We start from the raw sequence: 27,722 nt of genomic DNA on the forward strand, positions 1-27,722 counted from the left end.
CCTTCTTAGGATCACTGTAAATTCTCCTATGTAACAATTTACAGGCTTATTTTAAGAGATGAGTCACTTGAGCATTGTGGGTGCTGATTTCCTCTTTGAATTAAGGCCTTTGATTTTATTTGTACTAAATAGATATTGTGCTTGAACCATATTAAAAAGTGGTTTACTAACTCTGTGGTTATAACACTTCAGTGTGTGTCTTGCATATCAATAGCAAGGCAACAATCCTCAACATTTTAAATTATTTATTTGAAACATTTCTTAAACTAAGTTAGACCTGTGTGGCATCTGAGTTTTCTGAGGCCTGGTCTTCGCCTTTTCAAATGTAATGAGCATGTTTCAAAAACCACAAGTATTTCAAAACATTGCAAAGTTTGTTTGGAGAGAAGTGGGAACATCTCTGGAATGAAGGAATGCTTTAATCAGTTTTACCCCTTGGAGGCCCATGTTGTGCTCTGATATTTCTTGGTTTGAAACTGGGAATACTCTGTAAAGACACAATAAAGGTCAGAATTTGTTAGGTTCTTCTTTCATATTCAGAACTCTGTTCCCTGCTGAGAGAAAGCAAAGCGATAGATTCAGAAACACAGTTCAGTTCAGTATTTCCTTATCAAATTGACTTTTAGTGTATATCACAGCCAGTTTGACCAATTTCAAGTAGATACTGTAATTTCCTATATTTTTCAAAACCACATAAACCTCTAAAATATTTTGAAACCCTCTGCACCCTTTTCAGTCTGACAGTCTGCCTGAAGGCAATGGGAGGGCTGCGTGAGAGAACATTGCCCCAGGGAGAGTGATGAATACCTTAGTTTTAAGCGAGTTTTGAACAGGAGAAGAATAGAGGGAGAACCTTAACAGTATAAATTAGATTTTGTCCTTGTTTCAGTTTGTGAAGAATCGGGAAACAGTTTCACAGGGAGCTCTGATCCCTGAATACATCATATTTGCACAGGAAAGAACTCTGATATAACTCAGCATACGAAAAGTTAAAACAGACAGACAACCGCACGTTAAAACCAAGAAGCCAACAGTGATGATTTTAATAATGACAAAAAACGCCCCTCATGCTATCTTTACAATGATGGGTGAGCATTGTCACTCCCATGTTACAGAAGGGGAATCCAGGGCATAGAAATAACATACCTTTTGTCCCAAAGCGATTCAGTGGCAGAGATGGGAAAAGAACCTAAATCTTTCTATTCTCAGTTGGCTTCCATAATCTCACACTCCCTGTTTGACTCAAAGAATATTTGAGAGGGAGGGAATATGAATCTTAAATTTACAATGCTGCCTTCGCATATATTTTTGAGATGTGGGAGACAAATGGGCTAGCTGCCCATAATCTACCTGCTGAAGAATCAGCCTCTCCTTCACTTGGATGTTACAAATGACCCAGAGCTGTTCTGGTGTTGTGGGATGGTTTAACTGTAACAAATACAGTACCTATGATAGAAGGAATAAGCGTTGGTTTGAGATCACTCAAGTATGGCAGTGTTCAGGAGACTTTCAGAGATGAAATAGGAAGATGCTGACTTTAGTCATAAACCTCTCTACTGTTCTGTGACCTTTATAACTTAAGAGGCATTACTCTACCAGCTGGTGATTAATATTAAATCTGAAAAATATTTGGTATTTTCAGCAGGGCAAATGCCAAAGAAAGTTTCTGATTAATAGTCTCCGATTAGACTGTTCTTGTCAAATTGACTAATGTAATGCATTGGTGAGGCCTGGCTGATTAAAGTGGAAGTCTTGTGCAGTTTTCTACAAGATGCTCATTACAGGAGATTCTCACATAATGTTGGACAGGCCATAAAGAGAATTGGGCTTGTCAGTCTTTTATCGTGACACTTATTTAAAAATTAATGTAGCATTTTTGAAATGCCGATTCCTGCTTGTTCGTATATTTGCTGACAACACTACAGTAATGGTAGGTAAATGTGCAAGGTAGAGTTTATAGAATCAGCTCAGGCATGGGCTGCCCCACAAACCTATTTAATATAATGGAACAGCCTAATGCACAAAAATCAAATAAGGAATATGACGCATTCATCCGTATTATAAACACTGTCATTCTGCCTTGATCGAAGGTCGCTTTCAGGCATTATTCAAAACGACAATTTTAAACTGAACAAAGCCTTTCAAACAGACCCATGCTAACATGGAAGACAAGGCCATAACTTTCAAGCCCACACACTGTTATTTACTATGAGCTTGTTATGCAGTGACCCAGAACAACCGATTTCAAGAACACTTAAGGCTGGAGGCCACCAGTGGCACCAAAGCATTCTGACACACTGAGACTTATGGGAATAAGAGTATAAATGTTCTCCATGTTTATTTCTACCATTGCATGTTCTGGAATTTACTCAGTTAATTACAGACAGGAACGGGGTAGCATTCTCTCTGGCTCCTTCCAGTATGGTCATTTTCTTGGCATATCTGAGAAGAGGAGAAGCAGAGGTGGGGAAATGGCTTATACATCAGTGTTCAGTGGAGAATTATGAAAACTCTTCAGTGATCTTCAGAGAGTGAATAACTTTGAGCTTCTGCTGCAGTTGCATGTTTTTAAACAGAAAAAATGTGTAAATGATGTGCACCCAATGCATTTTTTTTTGTTTTTATTTTTATTTTTTTTATTTTTTACAGAAAACAGCAAAGTGTACAGGAATTATGTAAAGTGCTCAACTGGCCCACTGTATTCATTTTACATGCAAATAGAAGGAGATCCATAGGAGGTTGGAGCTCTGTCGGCTTTCACAGTATTCTGTTGTTTCCCGTTATGTCACTCCATGCAATTCATTAAAAGGTTTAGTAACGAATGAGAGGACTCCAGTCTATCCCATGTGCAGCAGCCTTTTACAGGAAGCTAAACTGGGCCAAAACTGGGTCAAGGTCTATGTTGGAATATTCCTAGACTGGATATTAGTACTGGGCTAATAAGCGATCCTGTAATAGGGAGAGATTTGCAGACAGGCATGGAGATGTAGTTATTTCTGAAAGTCACGTTCCCTCTCCCACAATATGTACGTATGTTAAATTTGTGCAAATTAAATTTCCAACCAGAGATGCCTACCTCACTCAGATTCATGTAATTTCTTATTTGAGTGAATTATAAGTGCAAGCTAAGATTATAAGATATGGGTAACTGGTTACTGGCCACTGCCAGAGGCAGAATACTAGAGTGGAGGACCAAATGAGTGAGCCAGTCAGATATAGCAATCCTTCTTCCTATGTTACTCAGTATATTTTCTGACTAACAGAACTGTAATGAATTAATCCAATAATCTCATACATTTCACATTCATGCAGTAGGTTTTATTTCATTTTACTATTTTTATGTGAATCACACAGATCTGACAGCTCCTGCTTTGACAATATGATTAGTATATTAAAGTACTCCTTGTGAATAGCCCAGTATTAAAATGGCTAGGGTTTGGCACTGGTAGATTTCGAGACTCACCACGCATTATGGGGAAGAATTGGGTTTGAGGCTACCCATGTGAATCTTGAAAGCAGCTGGGAGTGCTGTTTGGAGTTAGGTACATACTGCATCATTCACAAACACTTTTCTAATGGATGAACATCTCAAGGATGATCAAAACCTTGGGGTTGCAGGGGTCCATGCTGCAGCCATAGCTCCCAGAGGAGGGCGGGAATCAATGTGTATGAGAGATAGGAAGGTAAAATGGAAGTCTGGGGTGGAAATGTAATGACCTTAGCGATGTACACATACAGATATCTCTGTTATGAACAGAGATCCACCCTGGAGCCTTCAGCACCAAAGACTCAGACTTCTCCCATTTGTGCCCTTAGGAGTTCACCATGGATGACCATGGCATCTGTATGCCTATGTAGCCATGCTTCTGCTAGAGAAGGGTTAGTGAAAGACACACATCTGGATTGCCCCATGTTCCCTCACACAGGACGAGGGGTGAATGAAAACCCCTTTTGCCCATGATAGGAAATCGCCCATTCATGTTGTAGGACGTGCAAGTTTTACAAAATCAGATTATTTGGAAACTGATTACTTGGCTGATGGAGCGAGTCTGTATTTACAGGGCCAAATTGAAGGCAGTGAAATTAATCAGGTATGAATTTGGCCTAAATTGCCCAAGGGAAGGTTTTTACAAACTCAAAATATAAGTAGATATGATCACCTAATTAGGAAGATGTTACTTCCTGGGAACCAGGTGAGTTATGAAAGTAATAGAAGATGTGAGCTAGAGATTATGGGCTTGTGAAATGCATTGGCTATTTCAATAACTGAAAATATGTGAGAGATTGTAATTGGTCCGTACCTAGAATAACTAGTTACCATGTGTCCCAGCTTGTTTCATTAATGCTCCAAGGTTGAGGAGGAAGGCACTTCACACTAAAATCTGTGCAATAAGAATCCAGGATTGTCACTCAGCAGCCTAGAATGTCTGAGTCAGTGTGAACTGATGGAATAAGCTACAAGCATGGCTGAGAACTCTTTTTGTTTAGAATGTTACCAGGTTCAGTCCTCAAGGAGATTTGCAGTGTGTTACCATCCAGTTTTTAAAGTTCTCAGCCATTTTGATTTTATGAATTATAGTACACCCGTGGGACAGCAAGGCCTTCAGTTATAGTGACGTATCTATGTCAAGAGTCCAGACTATTGTGATATCAGAGGTAACTCAATCAGCCATCACCCACTACAGCTATTTTGAATGCAACAGTTTCATTGGTTGTATAAGGGAGAACGCTGAGATGATATAGCCCGTGTATGTGACAGCATGGGCTTTGAGCTACTAGTACTTGTTATAATTCATTTCCACTCCTTCCATTTCCAATGTTCGCACTCACTTGTAGACCTTGTTTCGGTTTAATTTTGCATGGCCTAGCACCTGAAAGGCCCATTGACTTACACCTGCTCAAAAGCCTACAATTTATTTGCAGCCAGAGTTTTGAATAAAGAAATTGTGGATTTAACATGAGAGGCAATTTAACATTTGTCACTTTAAGGTCATTAGTAGAAGGTTAAATAGGAATGCCAAGATCAGAAAAAGAACAAGTAAAAGAGGGTTTGACAAGCAGAGAAAATAAAAAAGATAGTAACTGAACCCTGGATGTTTTTTATAAATAGAGTGTCCGAGGATTATTGGATGTAACTGATGATACCAGGGTATCTTGTATTTTCAGTCCCACTAAGTTGATTTGGGATAAAAATGAGTTTCACTGGTACAAGGGTTTTATTAGTAATTATTTCAAATTCCTGTCCAAAGATGCCCTGGCAAGTTTATCTTTAAAAAATACAAACTTTGGAAACAGAGTTGAAAGCTCATAGCTCCTAATATGATGGAGAACTGCAAAAGAGTTTTTAATTCTGAAATTTCATAGATCATCCTGGCTCTTTCAAAGAAGTTTTTGAATGCCTGCTTTATTACTGCTGTTTCTCCACTGCAGCAAATGGTCTCTTGAGATCTCAAAGAGCTCGTTAGAGGAAAGGTATCTTTTATCATATTTGGAGCTGGTCTGTCAGGCAGTGGTTCAGTGTGTGTCAAGTGAACATATTCAATTGATATCCTGTCACAGGATTCCTGTTTTAGTAGTGAATGTTCGTGACATCGAACTTGCGGCTTCATGTGCCATTGAATGAACCAAGTGGAGAGCGATCATTTACCATTGTTCTGTATAAGCAACACATTCCAAAAGTGCCCAGAAGTGTAGAAAAGAAGATTGTTTTCCTCAAAGTTCAAAAAACATAAAATGATCACAGTAATGCCTGTCTGTTCTTTATCTGACTTTTTTGACCTTATTATGGTTCTAAAAAAGAATATTTCGTCCATAGTCTTTTGAAACCATTGCTTATTTCATAATTGTACAAACTATCTCCAATGTGTGGTTTGCCAACTTTGCTAGAGCCATTGCTCTTCACAAAGATAAACATCTGTACTTCATATAGATCAAACTCTGTTGCTCTTTAGAAAGATAATTTCTGTTTTGTTTTGTTTTGTTTTTTTTTTTTGCTTGCTTTGTTACAGTGGGAACTCCATACTATATGTCCCCAGAAAGAATACATGAAAATGGCTATAACTTTAAATCTGATATCTGGTCTTTGGGCTGTTTATTGTATGAGGTAAGCATCTCTAACTTTTTCATCTTTGCATAAACAAGCACATAATAAAAGAAAACAGGAATGAATTGAAGTAAACAGTTTAACTCAATCCTGTTTACATCCGATTCCTGTGAAACCCTATAAAATCTTAGTTATCTTGAGTTCTTTTTGAGTATTTTTTTTAAAAAAAAGATATTAAACAGATTTTATTCAAAGCTGGTTTAGTGAATCACAGTAAATGTTGGAGATACAGATAGCAGCAAGCCAATTTGTCTGATTCTTTACTCCTATAAGATGGCCAATTATTGGAAGAGCGTATTTAGAACTCTTTCCTAAATACTAGGTTTGTTTTAAAGACAGAACTTGTCATTTTAATGTTATTTAGTGTAAAGAGCAATGCGTTCTGAAGAGTTGAAATACTTTCTTTCCAGAGCTGTTGATGAAGAAAACTACTGTGATTTTTTTTTGAATGAATTTACTGTTCCCACTGAGAGGATTTAGTTAGATTTCTTTTAAGTGTTTAAAGCCATGCAAAACCATGTAAGAATATAGTTTTTCAAAGCAGAGATTCTTAGTGTGAACTACATGCAGTTTTACATACTTAGTGTGTACTATGTACTAGATATATTAAGTGTGAGGAGAAAGTTACTCTTGATACTATGATTTTGTAAGAACACTATGCTATTAGATTTTTCAAGTGTTCAGAAAAATGATCAATTGATGGTATTTGAGATCCATAATTTTTTTATTCATTTAAACAAATAGCAAGGTTACATTATAAATGTATGAAACAGCTTTGGGTTCAAGTGAGGGTAGACAAAATTTAGAAAGTGTGTGGTACAACTTTTTCCCCCCAAAAATTTCAGTTAAGAGCCCACTATAACGTTAAACTTTAATTGAGTATGACCCAGGGCCACTTCAAAGCTTTGGATGCTTAAGTATTTTGGTTATTTTTTCCTGCTTAATTAAAGGATTGTCAAAATGAAATAATGTTCGTCATTGCAACTTTTCACAATCATGAAAAAAATCAAAATACAAGTGCCTGGCATAAAGTGATCAGACACTACAACAACTAGCTAGGTTTCTGCATAAACTAGGCAAACTCTTTACAGCTACTTTTTCTTAAAGATAATTTTATCTTAAAAGCAAACTAGGGAGCACTCTTCCCCACAAGAGTTAAGTGTTTGTTACTGTTTGTTTACTGCTGGGAAGAATATACTCATCTAGTAGCTAAATGCTTGTTTAACAAGGTAATTTCCTGTCATTAGTATATTACCAAGCCTGAGTCATACAGTTCAATAGGTGCTGATTTATTTGTTTGCAGAATGTGAAAGTGCTGTGTGGTTTGTATCTAGAGGGAGAAATATCAGTGCTGGGAAGCCAATGAAGTAAATCAATAAAATCCTGCTAGAGGGATTAAGCATCCATTGGGAGTAGCGTAGCGCTGCTTGAGTTTTAACAGCTCTGTGTGTCTTAGGCCAGGTCTACACTACGAGATTAAATCGATTTTAGATACGCAATTTCAGCTACGAGAATAGCGTAGCTGAAATCGAATATCTAAAATCGATTTACTCACCCCTCTTCATCGCGCAGGATCGATCCGCGCGGCTCGCTGTGTTGAATCCAGAAGTCCGGTCGTCTAGCTGGAGTTCCGGAATCGATCTAAGCACGCTCTGGGATCGAGATATCGCGTCCAGACCAGACGCGATATTTCGATCCCCGAGCAATCGATTTTAATGCGCCAATCCGGCGCGTAGTCTAGACGTGGCCTTACATGTGAGAACTCCAACGGCGTCTGCTTTGGTATTTGTTCCTAAAAACATTCTGGGCCAAATTGATCTGCATATTGGTTTTTAGGTGCCTGTCATATGGGTATCTAAACACTGACTCATACCCACCTGAAGTGGTTCTTTCCATGGTAAAGAAAACGCAGATGCTCCTTAGACAGCAGCTAATGCATGTTTACCTGCTGCCCTGGTCAGGAGACATGCCACAGAGTTAAGTTAATGGAAAAACAGTAAGGCTGGATTTAGTACAAATGCAGTGAACGGCTGCAATGAATGTAAAGGCCAAGGACTGGTCTTGGTGGTCTCTAAGCAATGAGCTGCTGGACCTGCTGAAAGTAGATTTGGTTGGACAGAGATGATAGTAGTGTATCATAACAGTGACTTGTGTGTGAAATTCCATTGGGGATTAGAGGGGTGGGCTAAGGGGACACACGGGTCTGATGCTGTACACCATGGTCAATGGGGAATTGCCAGACCTTTGCCAATAATAATGCTAGCCACAGACAAAAACATTCTGGCTGATCTGTTGTTGACGACCAGGAAGCAGATAATGTAGAAGGTAATTTCCTTGGCTGCTCCTCTCTCACAAATTGTCCTGCCAGTTTTTGGTCCCTCTCTGTGTCTTCTCATCCACAGTATGGTGAAGCAGGACCTTGTAAGATAGCATGTGGGGCTGAGGGAAGTTGATTAAAAAGTTAGAAACGGCTGCCAGAAAGGTGGAAGCAAATCTGGCAGAGCCATTTTGCCTCTAAAATCGTTATGAATAGTGCCTTTCAACTGGGGTTTGTACAGTGCAGACCAGAGGTCCTAAAGGAGATATTACCTTGGAATCTGTGCCACAGCCATACAAGAAAAGCAGTTGGGAAACTAATATTTGTATAGAGGGAGAAAGTGTTCTTCAGTCAATCAATAAAGTGGAGCTTTAAAACAGCACAAGCTCACTAAAAGAAACCATTTCTTTTCAGAGCTGGAAAATCCTGCAGATTGGCTAATCGCACCATTTCAATATCTATTTAGCAATGAGAAAATAGGTGCGTGTTAGCATTTGTTTAAGATGTGTCAAAAGCTGACCTGAGCATGCTGCCTACTCAGGGCAATGTGGCCACATGGGAAAGAGGGCTTTTAGCCTAATAAAAAAGCTGTGCTAACCAGTGTTCCCTCTAATGTTTCCCATGCATGTGCGGAATGAATTTTGTTATGTGCACCAATATGGAGGTCGTGTGTGACACATCATCTTTATATTGGTGCACATAACAAAATTCATGTGGCGGGGTGGGCTCAGGGTTGGGGTATAGGGGAGAGGGCTTCGGCTGGGAGTGCAGACTGTGGGGTGGGGCTGAGGGTTGGCGGGGAGTTAGGTCTCCGGCTAGGGGGAGCGGGCTCTGGGGTGGGGCTGGGGATGAAGGGCTTGGAGTGCAGACTTCCCTGGGGCTACAGCAAGGAGAGAGGACTCCTCACATTAGCATCTGGGCTGCAGGGGAGAGGTGTCTATCCCTGCTGCGGCAGCTCCAGGGCTGGGGCCATGGGATAGGCACCTCTCCCCTGGCCGCAGCAGGGCTGGGGCTAAGTTGGGGCCGGGGCAGGGGCACCTCTTCCCCTGGGCTGGGGCTGAGGCTGGGGCTGGGGCTGGCAGGGAGAAGCGCCTTTCCTCGCCTCAGCCCTGAGTGCCTGTGCGGCACTTAATAGATTGCTGCACGGCTGCACAGCTTAGAGGCAACTTAGGTGCTAACATCAGTGTGAGATAGCCTCGTACTGGAAAAGGAGGAAAGCAGCAACTCGATTCAAGGCTCTCATTAACAATTGTGGAAATGTACTCCAGTTGAGTGAAATGTTCCTGGGTCCATGCTTAAAATTCATGTGACCTCTAGGAAAGGAATACAAATGACTTGGAATTTATTCAGAGTCCTAAAGCAACAGCAGCAACATATTTTAACAGAGGGTGATTAACTATAGGAACAACTTATCAGAAGTTGTGGTGGATTTCACTGGAAATTTTGAAATCAAGATTTAGATGTTTTTCTACAAGATGAGCTTTAGTTCAAAGAGAAATTAATTCAGGGACATCCTATGGCCATGTTGTGCAGGAGATCACACCAGATGAACGCACTGGTCCCTTCTGGACTTATAGCCAATGAATCTACAAACCAATTAAAAAAGCCCACTGCTTTACATGCATGGAACTTTAGTATCTAAAGATTCTAGTAACATACACAATGGAACTATCAAGTGTAGCGGTATCTAAAAGGTGTGTATGGTGTTTCCATCACCTGAAATGCATCCCAGAGACTACTCTTTATAGGTTTATTGTGAAGGAAACTTGGGCTTTTAAGAATTTAATTATTTATTTACATTAAATATAGCTGGAATTGTTCAGATTTGACGTGAAACTGAGATTTCCAGTAAAGGCATTGCTCAGTTGAAGCTTTGCTGCCTTTTATTTTTACCATTAGCCCTACCGGTGACAAGAACAATATTGACAGTAACCCAAGTTAAATGCTGTTACCCCATCACTGATCAGTGTTCAAACTGAGTTCTCAATCAGACTGCTTAAAGTTTGTTCCTAGGTACAAGTTCTGTTGTAGAGAAGATCTTGAATTTTGTTTGGAGAGATGTATTTAGCCTTATGCTAAGATATAGTTTTGCTGCACAATAGTGTCCTCTCATGGCATAGTAGTCTAAGCGTCCTAGCATGCTAGCTTACTTGGTAAAATAAATATGCTGTTGTGGTGGTAATAGTATAATCGTGTGTGCAAGATGTGGCTTGAAAAGCATTTTTGTATTTGCTGTCTACATAGGAAACCCATAAGTTGTGGACAAGGTCTGATATTTTGACACTGCAAGAAATATTGGCCAGTTACCATTTGATTTCAGTGAATAAAAAGTTAATTCTTTTTAGACATTTTAAACTTTGTTTAGATTATGTGAAAAATCAAATCTATAATCTCTTTGAAGGATCTTTATTTTAGTCATGCCAATTTCTTGTAATAAAAAACTTTTTTTTTTTCTCATTGGGCTAAAAAGTGGAAAAAAAATAATGTTTGGCTGGTTATGAATCACTTCTGATATCTCTTTTCAGACTTTATTTTGGAGATAAACTCGAGAGATTTAATGTACAAATTACCTTCAGAGACGTGCATGTCAGTAGGAATTCACTTGAGTAATACTGGGGGAGGGTGGTGTTATGTCATATAGTACCATCTGACTGTGACATTTAAAATCGCACATTGATTTTTATTAAATCTTATCAAAATAGTGGGAGGTGTCTTCATTCCCCACTTCCCTTGGAAATCTGTCATCCAGATAACTTCAGAGGGATAAAAATAAGTTCTCAGTTTTCAGAATGTAGCCGCAAGCGATGGCTTTAGCACTTTTAACAAGATGATAAATTTAAACACTAACAGGATTTCATATTTTTTAAACCAGTCATGCGGTGTGGTGGTCAATTTTAAATGGAGATCCGGCCATTCTGCTGTAATTGTTCTAACCAAAATGTCAAAAGCAAACCCAAATGTGGCATCACAAACTGTTGTTAGCAGTACATTTGGAATGCCTGCACTCACAGTCCTCCAGCTCACATTCTTGGCTGTTTTAGTCAGAATTTATAAGGCATCTTCTTTTTCGGTTTTAATTTTCTATTTGCCAGTCTTGAAAAAAACACGAGCGTTGTGCTCATTTTTTGTTTTACTTTGCATATGACTATTTAAGGAGCTATGGACAGGGATTTTAATTGTAATTGAAAGATCTTCAGATTTCCAGGAAATATTGACACTCTATTGAACTCTAGGAGACCTATCTTGTATGCTTTTGGCTAGCGTTTTCCTGACTCTGCTTTGTGTTTGTAACACACAGATCACCACCGTAACTCAGAGGAACCATGGAATCTATGCTCTTTTTTTATTTTAAATTACTAGTGCCAGTTTGCTCTTTGAAGATACTGTTTATCACTGATGACATTTAAGATTATACAGTGTATACTGATAATTTGTGAAACTCCGAACCACAAAAACATACAAAATAGACACTGACTAACAATTCTTACCTATGTGCATCATGTACACCTCTTACGTTCTCCCAGCCTGCGTTTGCTGTCTGTTCACTAGGCATAGCTAGCTGGCTGCTACAGGGGGACATCATGTTAGATTTCATTGGTACTGTGAAATTCAGTTCTGCAAACATTCCTAACTACCTTACACAAAGTAGCTACAGCTGGAAATCTACAGAAAAGTGAAGCTGGGATTTTCAAAGGAGCTTGAGGGAACTGGGCACCTAACACTTAATTGAATTTCAGAGTAATTTTAGGTACCTTGAACATCCCACCTGAGTTGCCATATGTAAGCATGTTTGGACATCTGACATATGACAGTGTAAGAACTACCTGAAATAGATTTAAACTTGAAAATGTATCACTGTTTCTCTAAGTTGACAATGGAACTCTTTCCCATTCATATCTGGCAAATTAGTGAGTGATGCACCAATAAAAATTGTGGCTACAGTCCCACAAAATGTACTTAGTCTTTTTATTTTCCCAAGTATACTTTAATTTTAATTATTTGTCCTGCTCTGCTAATACATGGGACATATTTTATATATTAGTGAACTCCCTTAGTAAAATGCACTGCAGAATCCTGCTGTTTTTAAACAAAACAAAAACGAAACAAAACAAAACTTTGCTGGAAGTGGAGTGAGTCCACCAGTTTTGTTGCGAGAATGCTCTGCTTTGTGTATTGGTGAGGTTTGAGTGAGTTAAAAACCATCTAACAACTGCACAGAGCAAGACCAAAAGCAATGTCTTCAAAACCTGATATAATTCATGTGCTGCACCTCTGGCCTCCAATCACTAATAATCTGTAAATGTATGTATCTAAACTATAGAATTTCACAGCAGAGTGTCTTGAGTTGATTTTTTTGTTTTTTTTGTTTTTAAGTACTTCTGGGAGCTTGCTGTGTGTGTCAGCAACAAGATGATATTCTTTGGATAGCTTTCACAGTGCATGATAATGAGCAAAAGACTAACAATTATCAAATAGCCCCTTATTAAAACCATAGCGAGAAGCATCAACTTCAGCCAGTGTTAATATGAAAAGCTTGCCGTTTTGATGCAGCTTGCGGCAAAATGTTTTAAAAGGTCTTCTAAACAGAGTAGATAATATCAACAATTATCCAATAGCGCTTCATTAGAAGGAGGTATTACTCTGCTGTGTGGTGTAGCATGTGACAGTTAGTGAGAGTGACAGGAAGCACTTGAACAACGTTATGGAGTAATAAGCAGATGGGGCACCGTGTGGGCTGCATGCTGAGGTGACATGCCTCTTGCTTACTGAGCCTCTCTGCAGCTCATGGTTTTCCCTTTGAAAACAATTCTTCTTAGTGCTATTGTTTCCCTAATATGTAAATAGCAAATTTCATTTGTTCCTGTTCCTGGAGACAGTTGTAACGGTGAACAGTCCTGGGCCTGTACCTGACATTGCTAGAACGTACTCTGGATTGTGGGCTTGTTGTTTTTGAACTGTGGTTTGAGAGAGAGAGCAAAAAGGTACTGAACTCACATTTACTTTAAATAGGCATTATTTATTCATGCCATATTTTGTAAGTGCACAAACACATGTCTCTTCATGGCTGCTGTTCTGGGGCTCAGCATTTAAAGTTCATTTAGAGCTCTGAGTTAAGGACTTGCAGCATAAGTGATTTCCTCCCACAAAGATGCAATTTCTTTTTTGAGACCTAATTACATTTTATATATATATATACTCTCCAAACATCATGTGTGTATCTTAGCTCCTCAAAAACCCTCCATTGTGTTATCCTGGCTGCTTGAATCTTCCATTTATCTCCATGAAAAAAAGTATGTTTGAATAAATTGAGATATGGGGCTCATGAATCAAAGAAACTAAAATGAAAAAAATAAGCTGATAAGGAAAAGACACAGTAGCCTGGTTACAAAAGCTTTTTAGAATCCTTTTCCCTAAACAATACGTGGCTTTGCTTTATTTAAAAAAAATCAAGTGGAATGTTCATATTTATAAGACTTTGAATTTTCGGTAGCAACATGTTGTCCAGAAAGCATCAATTTACTCTTTGCAACAGTCCACTAAAAATTTAGCAGGCACAGAGAGCAAATATGCTCTGTTCTGATCAGGATTGTAACTGAAGTAGACTGAAACTGTAACATGCATCAAAGGCGAAAGGGCTTTTACTTTTAAAAAAAATATAATTTTTATGATAGGTTATCGTATTCCACTTCATGCAATTGGCTTAGAACAATAATTTTCCTGCAGCACTGAAATCTCATTTCCTTGGTTTAAGAAACATTGATATTTATAATTTTTTGGTGTACATCTGGAATCGCTGCCCATCCGCATTCACAGGGTCCCACATGTAAGACATTTTAGGAAAAAATAATTACAGTGCTGGGGAAAAACACAGAAGTCTCTCCTGTGTAATGAGGACCAGGAAAGTGTAATGAGTGTTCATTGATCATTTGAAGAAAGTGGTGGGAGGTGTTTGGTCTGTGAATCTCTATTCTGCTCGGCACGGGTGTTTTCTTTGGTTACAAGAATTATCACTCACCCCTTGGGGACACCAGGAAACCAGTTTAGCTGTCTGAGCCCTCTGTGTGTGTGTGTGTGTGTCCCTGCAGCATGGTAAACCAGAGTTGCAGCCTTCTGAATAGGGGACAGGCAGAGGTCTGACTTCACTGTGCAAATACCAAGTGTCGTGCCTTTCATGTGGACGGGATGCTCTGTGACTCGACATGATTTGCAGACTGCTGCTGCCTGACACAGCTTTTGTTTGCTTATGTCCACTGCATAGGGCTGATGAGGTAACGGCAGGTATGCTGTACATCTGGTAATAGGTACTTGTCAGTGTACAAACTGATGTCTCAAAGAGCAACAGTCTCAGTTTGTCTTCACTGTCAGAGAGCAACCGTATCAATCATTTGTACACTGTCACAGCAAAACTTGCTATTGCAAATCAGCAGTACTGGGAGCTACTGAACCCTTCACAGTTTAAAACTATCTTCCATTTTTCTTTACAGATGGCAGCTCTTCAGAGTCCTTTCTATGGAGATAAAATGAATCTGTTTTCTCTTTGCCAAAAGATAGAACAATGTGACTACCCCCCTCTTCCAGCTGAACATTATTCTGAAAAGGTAAGTTGGGCATGTGATGCTTAGATTGGAAAGTCGTGACCCATGGAGGTAAAGTAACTGACCCCAGGGTGGGGCAATGTGTGTGTGAAGACGGGGAAGTGTTTTTTGGCCGTATCTGAAGTGGACCCTTCCCCCCCAACACCTGAAAAGAATTGGGGACGTCTAGATAGGATTCCCTAGATTAGCTTACAGCTGGCCAAAACACCTCTCACTATGGTATCCAAGCACCGGCAAAGTAAATAGAGCCCAATGGGGGACAAAAGGAAGTTTCCAATAACGAGGAACGGTCTGATCTGGAGCAGTCCTGCACTAGCAAAACACAACAACAAAACCTGGGGAAAACCTGACACGTCTCCCTACAATAACATACCATAAAACAGTGTTTAAATTTAGTCTATAAAGTCCTCAGTTTGTTTAAATGTATAACAAGGGAAAAATGATACTAAAAGGAGGAAGGGAAGTGATTAGCCTAGTACAATAAGCATCCAAGCAGGAGCCATATGGGGGCTTTTTAACGTCTGGTTAATTTTATTGCTATGAAAGCAAGAGACGGGAAGCAGTGGCTGGACCGAGCTGTATCACAAGTTGCTGCTGTGCATGCCCACCCCTTTGCCATTGTGCTTAAATCCAATTGCAACTACCCCCTTCTTCAGCAGTGGACCTTTTATGACAGTTGCGTGGCACTTTTTGCGATGTGGCCAAAATGTCAGCTAGACTGAAGCCCACCAAATCCATTTCATGTGGACCTAAATCAGACAGGGAACCAAGTCTCCTGGTAAGTGTGTTAATTGCCCTGAAACAGCCAGTTCTTTTCCTCCATTTCTTCTTTCAGAAATAGCTGCCTAGTATTTGAAAGGAAGTTGTTAAGGTAATTGAGTGTCCAACCAGTTTTTCAGTAGAAGCAGAGCCCTGTGCAGTAAGAGACAGGGTACAGGGGAAATAAAATCCAGGACAGCTAGCAGACAATCCGTGTGTGTTCCAAGGTTCTTCCCCAGAAGGGGACTGTGGTGATGCTCAAAACATCTTTGCTATTGGGTTGCACAGTGGTGGCTTGTGTGCCTGGTAGAAATGGGAAGCAACAAACTAAATAGATGCAGCTGATCTAGAGAACTCAGCCTGTGTGTGTCTTCCCAGGGATTAGAGAAATATCCCCCCCCCCCCCCAGTTTTACATACTTGCGAACTGGTTAGAGGTAACAGGATGCTGGAGGAAGGGAGTTGGGATGTTCATAAAACAAAGGGGGTTGGAAATCAGTGTTGCATATTCAAAAAATGGGGCATCCATACAGTGACTAGCACTCTAACCCTCACCTCCCCTGCTGTGTTTGTGGTATACGCCAATCTCCCTGTAAACGCTGTAGAAAGTGGACACAACAAAATAAATGAAACTGGCTTGAGAGCGCTTTAATTGGGAACCAGTTCACTTGCACATCCTTTTAAGCTGCTGACATTTGGCTCCCAGGGAAAGGTACCATGCCAGATTTGTGCACAAAGTATTGGGAAATAGTACTAGACAAAACTGAGCAGCTGGGCTCTGGCTCCGACTCCACTGCACACAGCAGCTTTTGTGAAATGAAGTGTGCACTTCTGGAAATATCCACTGTGTGCTGGTTGCAGGGTTATTTCTCCTCTGGATGGATGCAGCTCACTCCCTGTAATGTTAATGGGAGGTACAGCCCTGGAGGGACAGACCCCTAAACCTGCCAAGCCAGTAGATTTTTTCCTTAATAAAAACTTAGATTGGCTGCAGTGAGGTGCTGTTAGTGAAAGAAGCATGTGTGGGAGGTGTCAGTCAACGAGGGGAGAAGAAACTCTTTGGGACTTCTGATAATTTCATGTTACTCACCAGAATTTGAGCATTTGTGTTTAAAGCATGACATTTCTCATAAGACAGCATCTCTCTAGCTGGACTAGCATGGTGCTGTCTCCTTGAGCCTGTAGGCAGAGGCTCTGTCTGTGCTAGAGATCTGAACCATTCCTAACTCAACCGATGGGATAGAACCAGCTCTGACTCACATGGTACACAGCATCCAACCAGCCATTTCCATTTCAGTACCATCTGAATACCTATTCCAAAGTGCCTTACAGAAGCAGTGGATTCTGGGAGGTTTCAAAAGGCACCTCTGTAGTCAAAGCAAATGTGCAGTCAGATAAGAATGTACATGTGCATTCAGTTCCCCCACCTCTTCAGGTGAAGGATAATACACACATGCTGCTTTCTTTCAGAGCATCTGTTCTAAGCATTAACCTCCTACCCTGAGTTGTGAGTCAGCAAGTCTGTCACAAACAACTGGCTTATTTCTCAGTTGTCCTGCTGCTTGGGCAAGAAATATAGCCATAATGTCCTGACCATAACAAACTCTAAATGCTGGCCGTCTGGTGTGCACATACATGGTAGGAAAGGGCACTGTGTTCCTGAAGAGACACCAGAGCTTCTGGTTTTCATGCAGTTTGCATTCTTGCTAAGCAACCAACTTAAAAAAAAATGGTAAACTGGTCTAGAAAGTGCTGTTTTTCCAGACAGCCTTCATGAAGAGTCATTTCCATTTGCTGTGCTTTTGTAGCATGCACATCATGATATGCCTGCTGGCAGTAGGAATTAGTGTAAGTTGACAGATGTGTTTCCTGTCTTTACAATTACTGTCTGCTTGCTTCCCTCTGGCACTGCTAAAGAGTGTGTGTAGTATAGTGATACAATCCAGGGTGAGAAGGATGGTTTAAATCTCAAACGCACCAGGTCCCAGAGAACTAGACTACAGCTGGTGTTCATACACTTAACTGAATGCTTGACGAAGTCTGAGAGAGGGCTAGGCCTTTGGCTCTGGCTTATTTCACTGGATTAGTTGCTGCTGTTATGTGAAGCCACAAAGCTTAATTTTTTTTATGCTGGAACATGACTATAGTCTGAGCCATGTTTGCTTTAGTTCTTACGGTATGAGATACCCAAGTGGTGACAATGTCAGAGTGAATGGCCAGGGGTGGGAGCACATGGACTTCCTAAACCAACCAAGCACAAAGTAAAGATGGTTCAGGGAGCAGGCCACCACAATAGTCTCTCCTGAAAATGCTGTAGCTATGGGAGAAATCTGCGGAATAAGAGGCCTCATACAGAGCTTGTTCTAGCAGTAATCATGGTGTCAGAGGACAAAATGGGTGATTTAGTTATTTTGTATTTGAATACATGCACTCTTCTTCCAGAGTGAATGGCTGTTCTGTTCGTTCAGATTCAGCCTGAGAGAGTAATTTCTTGAGCCTGGTCTAATATTGTCACTGCCTGTTGGCCTGTGAGCAATGTGAAAAAGCAGCCTGCGTATCATCACATGCTGAGGGTAAGAGTTGAGATGAGGCTGACCAGTCTCTCTTTTGCCCGTGCCATGAGGCTGAATGTTTCTCAGTCATCCTCAGGAGGTAATGGCAAATCTCCCTTTTGCCTCTCTAATACCAATCTTGAAGCTAAGGTTGAGATCTGCTAATGTGTTACACTGCAGGCTGATTCTTAATCCCCTGAATCTCTCACTTACAGCATGCTCTCAGCTCCAAATAAAATGAATAAGCTTGAGTAGTTAGAGAAAAAGTGCCCTGGTTTAAGAAAGCTCCTTAAAATGAATTGTGGCTTTTTAAAGGTAAGCCATCCAACTATTTTCTCTTGTCGTGATAGACTCCCTCCCTAAACAGAAAACTAGAAATGGCCATAGTTCTCTGAACATCCACTCAATGTGCAGTGGCAGTCAAAAGTGTGAACAGAATGCTGGGAATAATTAAAAAAGGGATAGATAATAGGACAGAAAATATCACGTTGCCTCTATATAAATCCACGTATGCCCACATCTTGAATACTGTGTGCAGATGTGGTCGCCTCATCTCAAAAAAGATATATTAGAATTGGAAAAGGTTCAGAAAGGGGCAACAAAAATGATTAGGGGTCTGAAACAACTTCTGTATGAGGAGAGATTAATAAGACTGGGATTTTTCAGCTTGGAAAAGAGACGGCTAAGGGGGGATACGATTGAGGTCTATAAAATCATGACTAGGGTAGAGAAAGTAGAGAAGGAAGCATTGTTTACTACTTCTCATAACACAAGAACTAGGGGTCACCAATGGAAATTAATAAGCAGCAGGTTTAGAACAAACAAAAGAAAGTATTTCTTCACACAACACACAGTCAACCTGTGGAACTCCTTGCCAGAGGATGTTGTGAAGGCCAAGATCATAACAGGGTTCAAAAAAGAACTATATAAGTTCATGGAGGATAGGTCCATCAATGGTGTCCCTAGCCTGTTTGCCAGAAGCTGGTAATGAGCTACAGGGAATGGATCTCTTGATTATTTGTTCTGTTCATTCCCTCCGGGTCACCTGGCACTGGCCACTGTCGGAAGACAGGATACTGGGCTAGATGAACCTTTGATCTGACCCAGTAGGGTCATTCTTATGTTCCAACTCCCCAGTCTGTTTGCTGAAGGGAATCTGATTAAGTCATTTCAAACACTTATTTGCAGTGATTATCAAGGCTTCATCTAGGACCCATGTGTAGATAAGAATGGAAGTTGTATATAGCTCTTGCATGCTAGGATGGTTGTTGGAGAAAATCTTTGCTTCTCCATCATTCTGAATTTGAGCAGCATAATTTACCCTAACAAAAGGCAGCAGATTGATTTCACATAACTAACTTTACATTGACTGTTTAGAATGTATTAAAATAATAGAGGTTGGCATCATCTGAGATTAATAAAATACCATCCATTTTATAATTCAAGGTACAGGCACATGCTAAGACTTTATGATTAGCTGTTATCAGATGTAAACAGCATACATGTTTTTACCCCCAAAAGAGAGAGTCAAAGGGTCGATGGAGTTCACTGTAGACTTCACTTTTCACTAAAATGAGTAGTAATCAGATACTCTAGTACTGTGGCCATAGGAGAGATGACAAAGATTATCATCTTCCCCTTTCCCACCCACCCTCAATCATAGATAGCAAGGCTACATCATTACCTGTACTTTAATCAGTCTGTTTTGGCACTTCTCCCTTGTGGTGTGTCTCCCTTGTGTAAACACGATCATTGTTCACCCTGTACTACTGTGCTACCATTCCTAGTGTTGTAATCTGCTTCAGGCCCAGAAAGAACTGTCATTTTACAGGACTTTGCACCACTCAGAAGTGAAAACCTCAATTGGGTAAATCCAGTAATGCAGCTGAAGCTGTGTGCTTGATGGCTGTACGGTCATGCTTTTAATTACCATTAAAATAATTGGCACTGTGGCTACTGAGAGGATGTGAGAAGATCAGAGGCTCAAGGCTGTTTCTCCCCATGCCTCGGGGGTACGAGCAGCTTTCAGTGTCTGTATAATTAAAAGCTACAATCTTTCATGTGTACAATAAAGAGGCTGGGGAGGTAGGGAGACTCTGGTCCTTCTGCATTTTTTTACTTATAATCAGTGACCCATCTCTCTTCTCCATTAAGGTCCTGGAGTCAAGAGTGTCATTGTCACGCTGCTGTGTGCTCTAGTGCTCTGTCTTATGTCTAAGGATCTCAAAGTGCTTTTCAAAACTTAATTCAATCTTGAACTGGCTAACTGCCACTGATTTGCTGCTAGGATGCAATGCAGGATCATTATATAGAAGTGTGTCCTGAATAGAACTTTCTTGAATTGAACACCACAGTTCACTTCCATTTCTCCATCTTCACCAACAAGTTGTATCGTGTCATCTCCGTCAGACTTGCACTTTTGGGCTCATTTTCTGTTTTTCCCTTGTGTCCAAATCCTGATCATTCATTCTGTGCCCTTCTCCGCCCCCCCCGCCCACTTATCTTTTCATATCCAGTTTAAGTTCCTTGTCCTCTGTTAAAGCTCAGTTCTACTCTGCTACTTCATCCCTACTGATGTTTCACCTACTCTGCCTGCCTTATTGAACCCTTCATCACCTCCTCCCTCCTATTCATGATTCAGTTTCTCACTTCTTGTAGACAGAGTAAACACTCACTCCTCCTTTAGGCACCTGCTCACTGTTCACTTCTTTCAGGTAGCCATCTTAGACAGAACATGTCTAAGAAGCCATTACTAAATGCACCAACTTGGTACAGGATATTAGACTTCGGTGCTATAAAATTAATTGTATAGTTCAGGGGTCAGCAACCTTTCAGAAGTGGTGTGCCGAGTCTTCATTTATTCACTCTAATTTAAGGTTCCACTTGCCAGTAATACATTTTAACATTTTTAGAAGGTCTCTTTCTGTAAGTCTGTATAACTAAACTATTGTTGTATGTAAAGTAAACAAGGTTTTCAAAATATTTAAGAAGCTTCATTTAAAATTAAATTAAAATGCAGAGCCCCCTGGACTGGTGGCCAGGACCTGGGCTGTGTGAGTGCCACTGAAAATCAGCTCACGTGCTGCCTTTGGCACGCGTGCCATAGGCTGCCTACCTCTAGTCTAGTTAGTGACAAGTCATTTTACAGATAGGGAAACTGGACACACACTTCCTGATTTCCCATGAACATAGCAGGTGCAAAAGAATGCAGGAGTTGACACTCCAGTCCAGGGTTCTTTGCATTCAAATAGTCCCTTCCCCTTTCCAAAAAAAACCAGGATGGTATATTTTCATGTGATTTTTTTCCTTCCTTTTCAGCTACGGGAACTGGTCAGCATGTGCATATACCCTGATCCAGATCAGAGACCTGACGTTGGTTATGTGCACCAAATAGCAAAACAGATGCATGTCTGGACCTCCAGCACTTGAATCATCTGCAAACACTCTCTAAGAAAAGCCATCACAGCTTAGTCTTACTTGAATTTTTATTTCTCAGATGAAATCGACAGGTGCCTAGTCAAACTCAAGTGAGAGAGTTGAGCACTCGTAGCAAGATGCTCCATTATTTCTGCAGGTTATTTGACAAGGACTCTTACCAGGTGGTCTTGCTTTAAAGTGAAGATTCTATGAGGTATTGCAAGCATTTTTTTTAAAAAGCCAATAACATGTTACAGATGTAGATCATAAGGGTCCTTTCTTAAAACTGTGTGTAATCTAGAATAGATTATATTAACAAGGGTGTCTCATTGAGCCTTTGACACACCCCTTTATCTTAACTGTAATGTGAAATATTGAAATAATTCCTTCAGTGAAATCACTTTATACTAATGTAAGAATTGCAGTAGATTTTGTGTAATTCGTATAACTGCTACTTTGCCTCTTCTGCACATGGTTAATAGCAATTTCAGTTTTTAGTTCATATATTTTTAAAGCATTCAGCTATGTGTTTTATCCCCTCCTTTGCAAAAACAGGAAGGAGGGACACTTGTTTGAAGATTTTTTTTTATCTGAAAATTTAGAGTGAATATTTTGCTGATGCATTTATCTGTTAACTTGGTTATAGACAATGAGGTAAGTCTAGCATATACCTGAAAAGCATTGCTTCTACAAGCAATGCATCTTTATAAATGTATTTTCCCCTTTGGCATTAATCTTGTTAGGCTGAAAGTCTATTATAAAACCAGTGTTACTCTAAGCCAGTTCTATTTTGGGGAAGATACTTTTATCAGATCCAATGGTACTTTAAATAAAATGTAAGGAAAGCAGTGTTTTAAAACCTTTTTCAATCATCGTAATGATATTATTTACATTTAGCATGAAAGACCAGTACTTTGTGTAATTTTAAATAAGGTTCAGCCCATGCTTATTTAACTGTGAAAGCTAATTTATAAAATGTGAATTTTTATAAGAAACTCAAGCTGATTTGAAGGAGACATCTTGTTTAAAAGACTAATTTTTTTTAAAGACCTAAAAATTTTCAGTCAACTAAATTCATTCATTGAATCAATGATTTGTTTCATTAGTGACAATGAAAAGTATTCACTGCTTTAGAAACCAAACTTGCGGATTCACGTTCAAGTGTTTCCATTTCACCTAACTGTTCAGGGGAACTGTTGCAGTTAACAGTCTCAAAGGACAACATCCAGGGGAACTAAACTTGTAGCGTTTCTTCTGTGTGAGGCAGAGTCCCTTGCTATAATGTATGTTTGTGGGTGGCAGTTGTTCGTGTTTAAATACAGCCTGTGACACCTTACTCTTTAAAAAAAAATTTTTTAAAAGGCGTTAGTCTCTTGGAAATAAAATTAGGGTAAGGGCTTAAATACATTTATATGCTTTGAATGGATTTTTTAAACCTAATTCTCACTACTTAAAGGAAAACTGTAGTGCCCAGTTAAACTCCTTTCAACTGAATTTCAAAATATTTAGCTAAGGTTTTAAACCTAAAGATATTCATTGCTGTGAATGATGCTGGTATCACTTAGATGCCATTTTACTGATACTTCCTGTTAGGAAGTCCAGGATATTCAACTCAGCATGAGAATGTAGGAGAGAAGCCAGAATGCTTCCTCCATTCCCAATGCTAACATGTTCAGAAATGATCAAGAAGCCAGATTTTTATTATATTTAAATATAATAAAGATTGTCACCTTTGTACTGCAGGTTTCCTTTAAATTATAGTGGCAACTACACATTCATAGACATGGTTGTGCAATGCCTCTGTTGGTGTAATGTAGAATAAAAGTTCTTTGACTGTCAGGAAGGCTCAAATTCCTTGAGTGTTTTGATAAGTCTGGTCACTTCCTTCCTACATAAGATCTATTAGTGCTTATAAGTAAATGTATTTTAAAAGGTAAATTTTTGCAACTGTGCATTTTTAGATAAATAAAACCATGATTTACAAAATAAACAACTTCCTTTGTAAAAAAAAAACTATTTGAGTTCAGTGTTAAGGAACACAGTGTTTTGTTGCAAAATGACTAAGTCCAAGTCTCAAATTGTTCCCCTAGAGTGTTTAGATCCCCCAAAATCAGTTTCACACTGTACATCAAACTTGTAAGGAAATACACTAAATCTCAGTTCTGCTGACAAATTCTGCCTTCTAAAAACAATGTTTAACCACTTTGCTGTTGTACAGGTTACAAACTATTCTGACTCTTCGGTAATGGGTTAATTTTGGGGGGAAATACAATGTATAGCTGCTGTGTTGAAACAGAAAAGAGAGAGAAGCCCCTGAACTTAGGACTAGCAGAAAAACCTGCCACCACTATCTTGACTACCCAAAGTACAGGTAGCAGCTGATTAATGACAATGGTGCTATCCACTCAAGAGGGAATGGCTCAACTAGCTGAACATGAACTTCAGACCTCTGAACTTTGACTCACTCATAGCTTACAACATGTCTGATGACTGTTCAGAGAAAGATCACAATGAGATGGTAAGGAATGGTAAATCAGCCAATCAACACAGAAAACCAGAAAAACTCAACCCAACGAATTGGTCAGAACCCATTTATTTACTATAAATTGAGGTTTATAAACCAGACATGGCTAACATGTAGTGTCACTAGAGTTTAGCCTAATACTTCAGGAAGTGTCCATTGTTTGTATGGTTTCATCCACCACTTCAAGTTCCAGGAGAGCCACATTTTCTGTGAGAACAGCTGTAGTTCCTTTTTCACACCTGTACTTACCATACCTGTTGAAAAGACAATCAATGAAAGTTATAGAGCAGCTCCCCAACATAAGAGAATTTTCCTAGGGTTGAATTCAAACAATGTTTTTAAAGAGAGCTTCTTGGATGTTCACTTTAAGAAACAGATTAATGATGAGTTACAGGAATTCTCTCCTGGACTTACATGAACAAGTTCCAGCTCAGTGTCTCATCCTATGCAGGTTTATAATGGAAAGTCTAACAGATGAGCTGTGCAGCTCACACTATGCAAGTAGAACTACTATGAATAAGTGTGGCTGATCAGCACTGTACCTTTCCCTATTGTTCGTTTTAAAGAAAGATGAATTTTTATTTCCATTCCACTATTTCTGCAATAGTATGTAAGATTGCACAACCACATTACACCTTGTGTAAATATACACATTGCAAAATCTTTCAACTGCCTGCAGGGGCTGTGACTCACTGATTAGGCAATGCAGTGTGCTGGGGTGACTGCTGCATGGTTAGCAGTTAAACTTTCAGCTTGTCTCTTACCCAACTAACTGCACACACATTTGCCTACTTTGGAATTTCACCACCTCTGTGCCTTGAGTATTCCTAAAAGGTTCTGTTAGTTCTCTGAGGGCAATAATGAAAACTGCACTGCAGAATAATACTTGGGTAGGGTGGCTGTACTTAACTAATTTCTCAGACGTTTAAGTTCAGAGAATTCAAAATGCATCAGCTTTGGCTTTGAAGGAAGAAAGAACAGCAGCATAAAATGGCTTGTTGTCACCATTTGTAGTTTCACACACAATGTGGTGAAAGGAGGGCTATGGGGGCGGGGGAGGAGGATCTCTCTTTTGCTGTGGCCTGTCAGACTAGGGAGCTGGAGAACATAAATAGCACTAAGTTCTAGGTGGTGAAAACGAGCATTGCTGAAAACCTGCAACATTTGTTCCCCTAAATTCCTTATCTTATTTGCATTTCCCTTTAGAGTGAAGACTTTTGGTTGGGCCAAAGTTAACCACAGAACAATTGACACTCCCTCCCGCAATGATTTACAAAAAAACTTCTGTTTTAAAGGAAATGCTAGTGATCCAGAGAGTGGGTTTAAAATCAGCAACCCCATGCACAGTGTATTCTCCAAACATGGGTGAAGCCCTTCCTCTCTCTGAGAGCAGGAGCTAATGGTGGTAGACACTGAAAAAGCAATATCAAAATATACTGGGAAGGGTCTGACTGGACAGAGTGGACAATATGCAGCTTCAGAAATACTAACCTTTCGCCTTTTTTGTTGGCCACATCATAAGGACGGAGAAAATCCAACTTGTTTTTGCTTATAACACAGAGATCTATGTTACTGCCGGAGCCCAGATCATTGAATATGCCAGCTGAGATGGCATCTCTCACAAGCTGTTTGGCTTCCTCTTCCTGGAGGCAGGGGGGAGAGAATAAAATAAGGCTTGTCTAGTTTAGTACCTCCTGTAAAGGTGCAGCACAGTGTAGTTAGAAAAGTTCTTAAATTGTCATTGCATTTAAATAAAAGGGAAAACTACTGATCTAATGTACACAAAGAGCAAAATTGTTAATGATCCAATTAAGGGGCTACTTTCTCGAGGTTACGGAAGTGTGATTCAAGAGGATCATTTGCCCTATGACCTGAGACAGTACTATCAGATGGAGATGTACATTTCTGTACATGCCCTAAGTTGTCTCAGAAGGATAAAGGTAGAAACACAGGCATCCTCTTTATAATACAGTATTGTGAACCTGACCAATGGTCAGCTCTCCCCAGCTTTCCTGTCATGAGCCCCATCACTGGTACATGTCAAATCGATTATAATGTAGATGCCAGGGTGAACACATTTTAGAAACGAAAAATCTTAAACTATGAAGGGGAGAAACCGATGTTCATAATGATTTAGTATCTTCCAGACCTTAAATACATACATGTACAGCAATCTATAATGCAAGTTTCCCTGTAATGCCCTGTGTAAAACACTTGCATACTCATTCAGTTAAAGACTACCTTGAGTAGAGACTATTCAATCATCCTTTATAGTAAGAAAATGATTTGTATATTTTGCAACATAGCCAACTTGGATTGCAAAATTTATTCTGCTCATCTGAATAGCTGCATTACAGGGGAGCTTTGATCTGCACTGCATCATAGCTAGCTAATGTTTTCAGATGCCAGTATAGTGCACAGGAGAAGAGTATTAAAAGAAACCTTGATAAACACAGAATTTGAGAATATAAAATTTTATAGCAGGAATGGGAGTATGGCCACTTTTCTGTAAATTCAAGTGTGTATGTTTTTGTAAATACTGATTGATTGTTACAATGTTTCAATTTAAATGGACTAACTACTAGTATGAAATGAATGTGGACTACATTTATACTTTTATCAGTAGTACAGACACTCTACTGTGCAGTTTCATTAACTAGTTCAGAGTTAATGAAGCAGCAAACTTCTACTCCTCTCTAGACTTGGATATTCTAGGAAATGAAAGATGCTGCTTATTTCAAGTTGAGGAAAACCACCTCATATCTAAAGAAAATTCCCATGGTGGCTAAAATTATGCACTACTTTTTTTAGTCCTGCATAAGTTTACAAATGTGTATTTGAGATACAAACATATCCCTTTGCATAGGATTTCTAATGCTCAAAGAGTTTTGTTCTTGAAATGCACACCATACAGACACCTGCCTTATACAGTTTCTCAGAGGACATTTGAATTGTTCTGTATTTAATGGAAATTATCTAAATTACCTTTCAGACAGACTGCAATAAATTCCATGCATCAGCCCAATGCTTGCCCAGTGTTCTAAGCAAGCCAACCTCCCCCACGAGCACATTACAATAAAATCTATTTAATTGTATACACAACTACAACAAAACCCTTCATTGAATAACTGTGGTATAACTGGCCTCAAACTATGCATTCTGTACAGCAAGTTACAGCCTGAAAAGATTCGCATAATTGTAGCTTCTCTGTAGCAGAAAGGGAAAGCCTATTACAGCTACATTAGCTCCCTCTACAGATTCAGCAAGGGAAAGAATGAGGTTTCATTTCAAATACAAACTCCTAACTGACAATCCCTGAGGAGCTTCAGGGATGTTGCAAACAATTTTGGAAGCCATTAGGTATTGTGAGACAAAGGAGAATCCACAGCTTCACATTGTAGCTGAACATACGGCATTAAAATTGTATTGAGGTGACAAAGGTTATATTACTGGTA

The 27,722-nt window shown here is 39.6% G+C and overlaps 2 protein-coding genes across 3 annotated transcripts in view; one reads left to right on the top strand and one right to left on the bottom strand.

The window, feature by feature from the left end:
* The window catches only part of NEK6 (NIMA related kinase 6), a 111,935-nt gene extending 88,353 nt beyond the window's left edge, over positions 1 to 23,582 (top strand). Inside the window, exons 9-11 of one of the 2 annotated variants that reach the window (XM_032767574.2) lie at positions 6,009 to 6,103; positions 14,906 to 15,019; positions 21,645 to 23,582. In XM_032767574.2, coding sequence (XP_032623465.1) covers positions 6,009 to 6,103; positions 14,906 to 15,019; positions 21,645 to 21,755 — 320 coding nt within the window. In that variant the 3' untranslated portion in view covers positions 21,756 to 23,582. The remainder of the gene's footprint in view (positions 1 to 6,008; positions 6,104 to 14,905; positions 15,020 to 21,644) is intronic. The other variant, XM_032767575.2, reaches the window with a different exon arrangement.
* A 738-nt stretch (positions 23,583 to 24,320) lies between these two features.
* Positions 24,321 to 27,722, bottom strand: part of PSMB7 (proteasome 20S subunit beta 7) — a 37,059-nt gene continuing 33,657 nt past the window's right edge. The window contains exons 7-8 of the mRNA XM_032767493.2: positions 25,759 to 25,910; positions 24,321 to 24,521 (exon numbers count right to left, since the gene is read on the bottom strand). Coding sequence (XP_032623384.1) covers positions 24,410 to 24,521; positions 25,759 to 25,910 — 264 coding nt within the window. The 3' untranslated portion in view covers positions 24,321 to 24,409. The remainder of the gene's footprint in view (positions 24,522 to 25,758; positions 25,911 to 27,722) is intronic.

Source organism: Chelonoidis abingdonii, chromosome 24 (genome assembly GCF_003597395.2).
Source record: "Chelonoidis abingdonii isolate Lonesome George chromosome 24, CheloAbing_2.0, whole genome shotgun sequence".
Lineage (NCBI taxonomy): Eukaryota > Metazoa > Chordata > Testudines > Testudinidae > Chelonoidis > Chelonoidis abingdonii.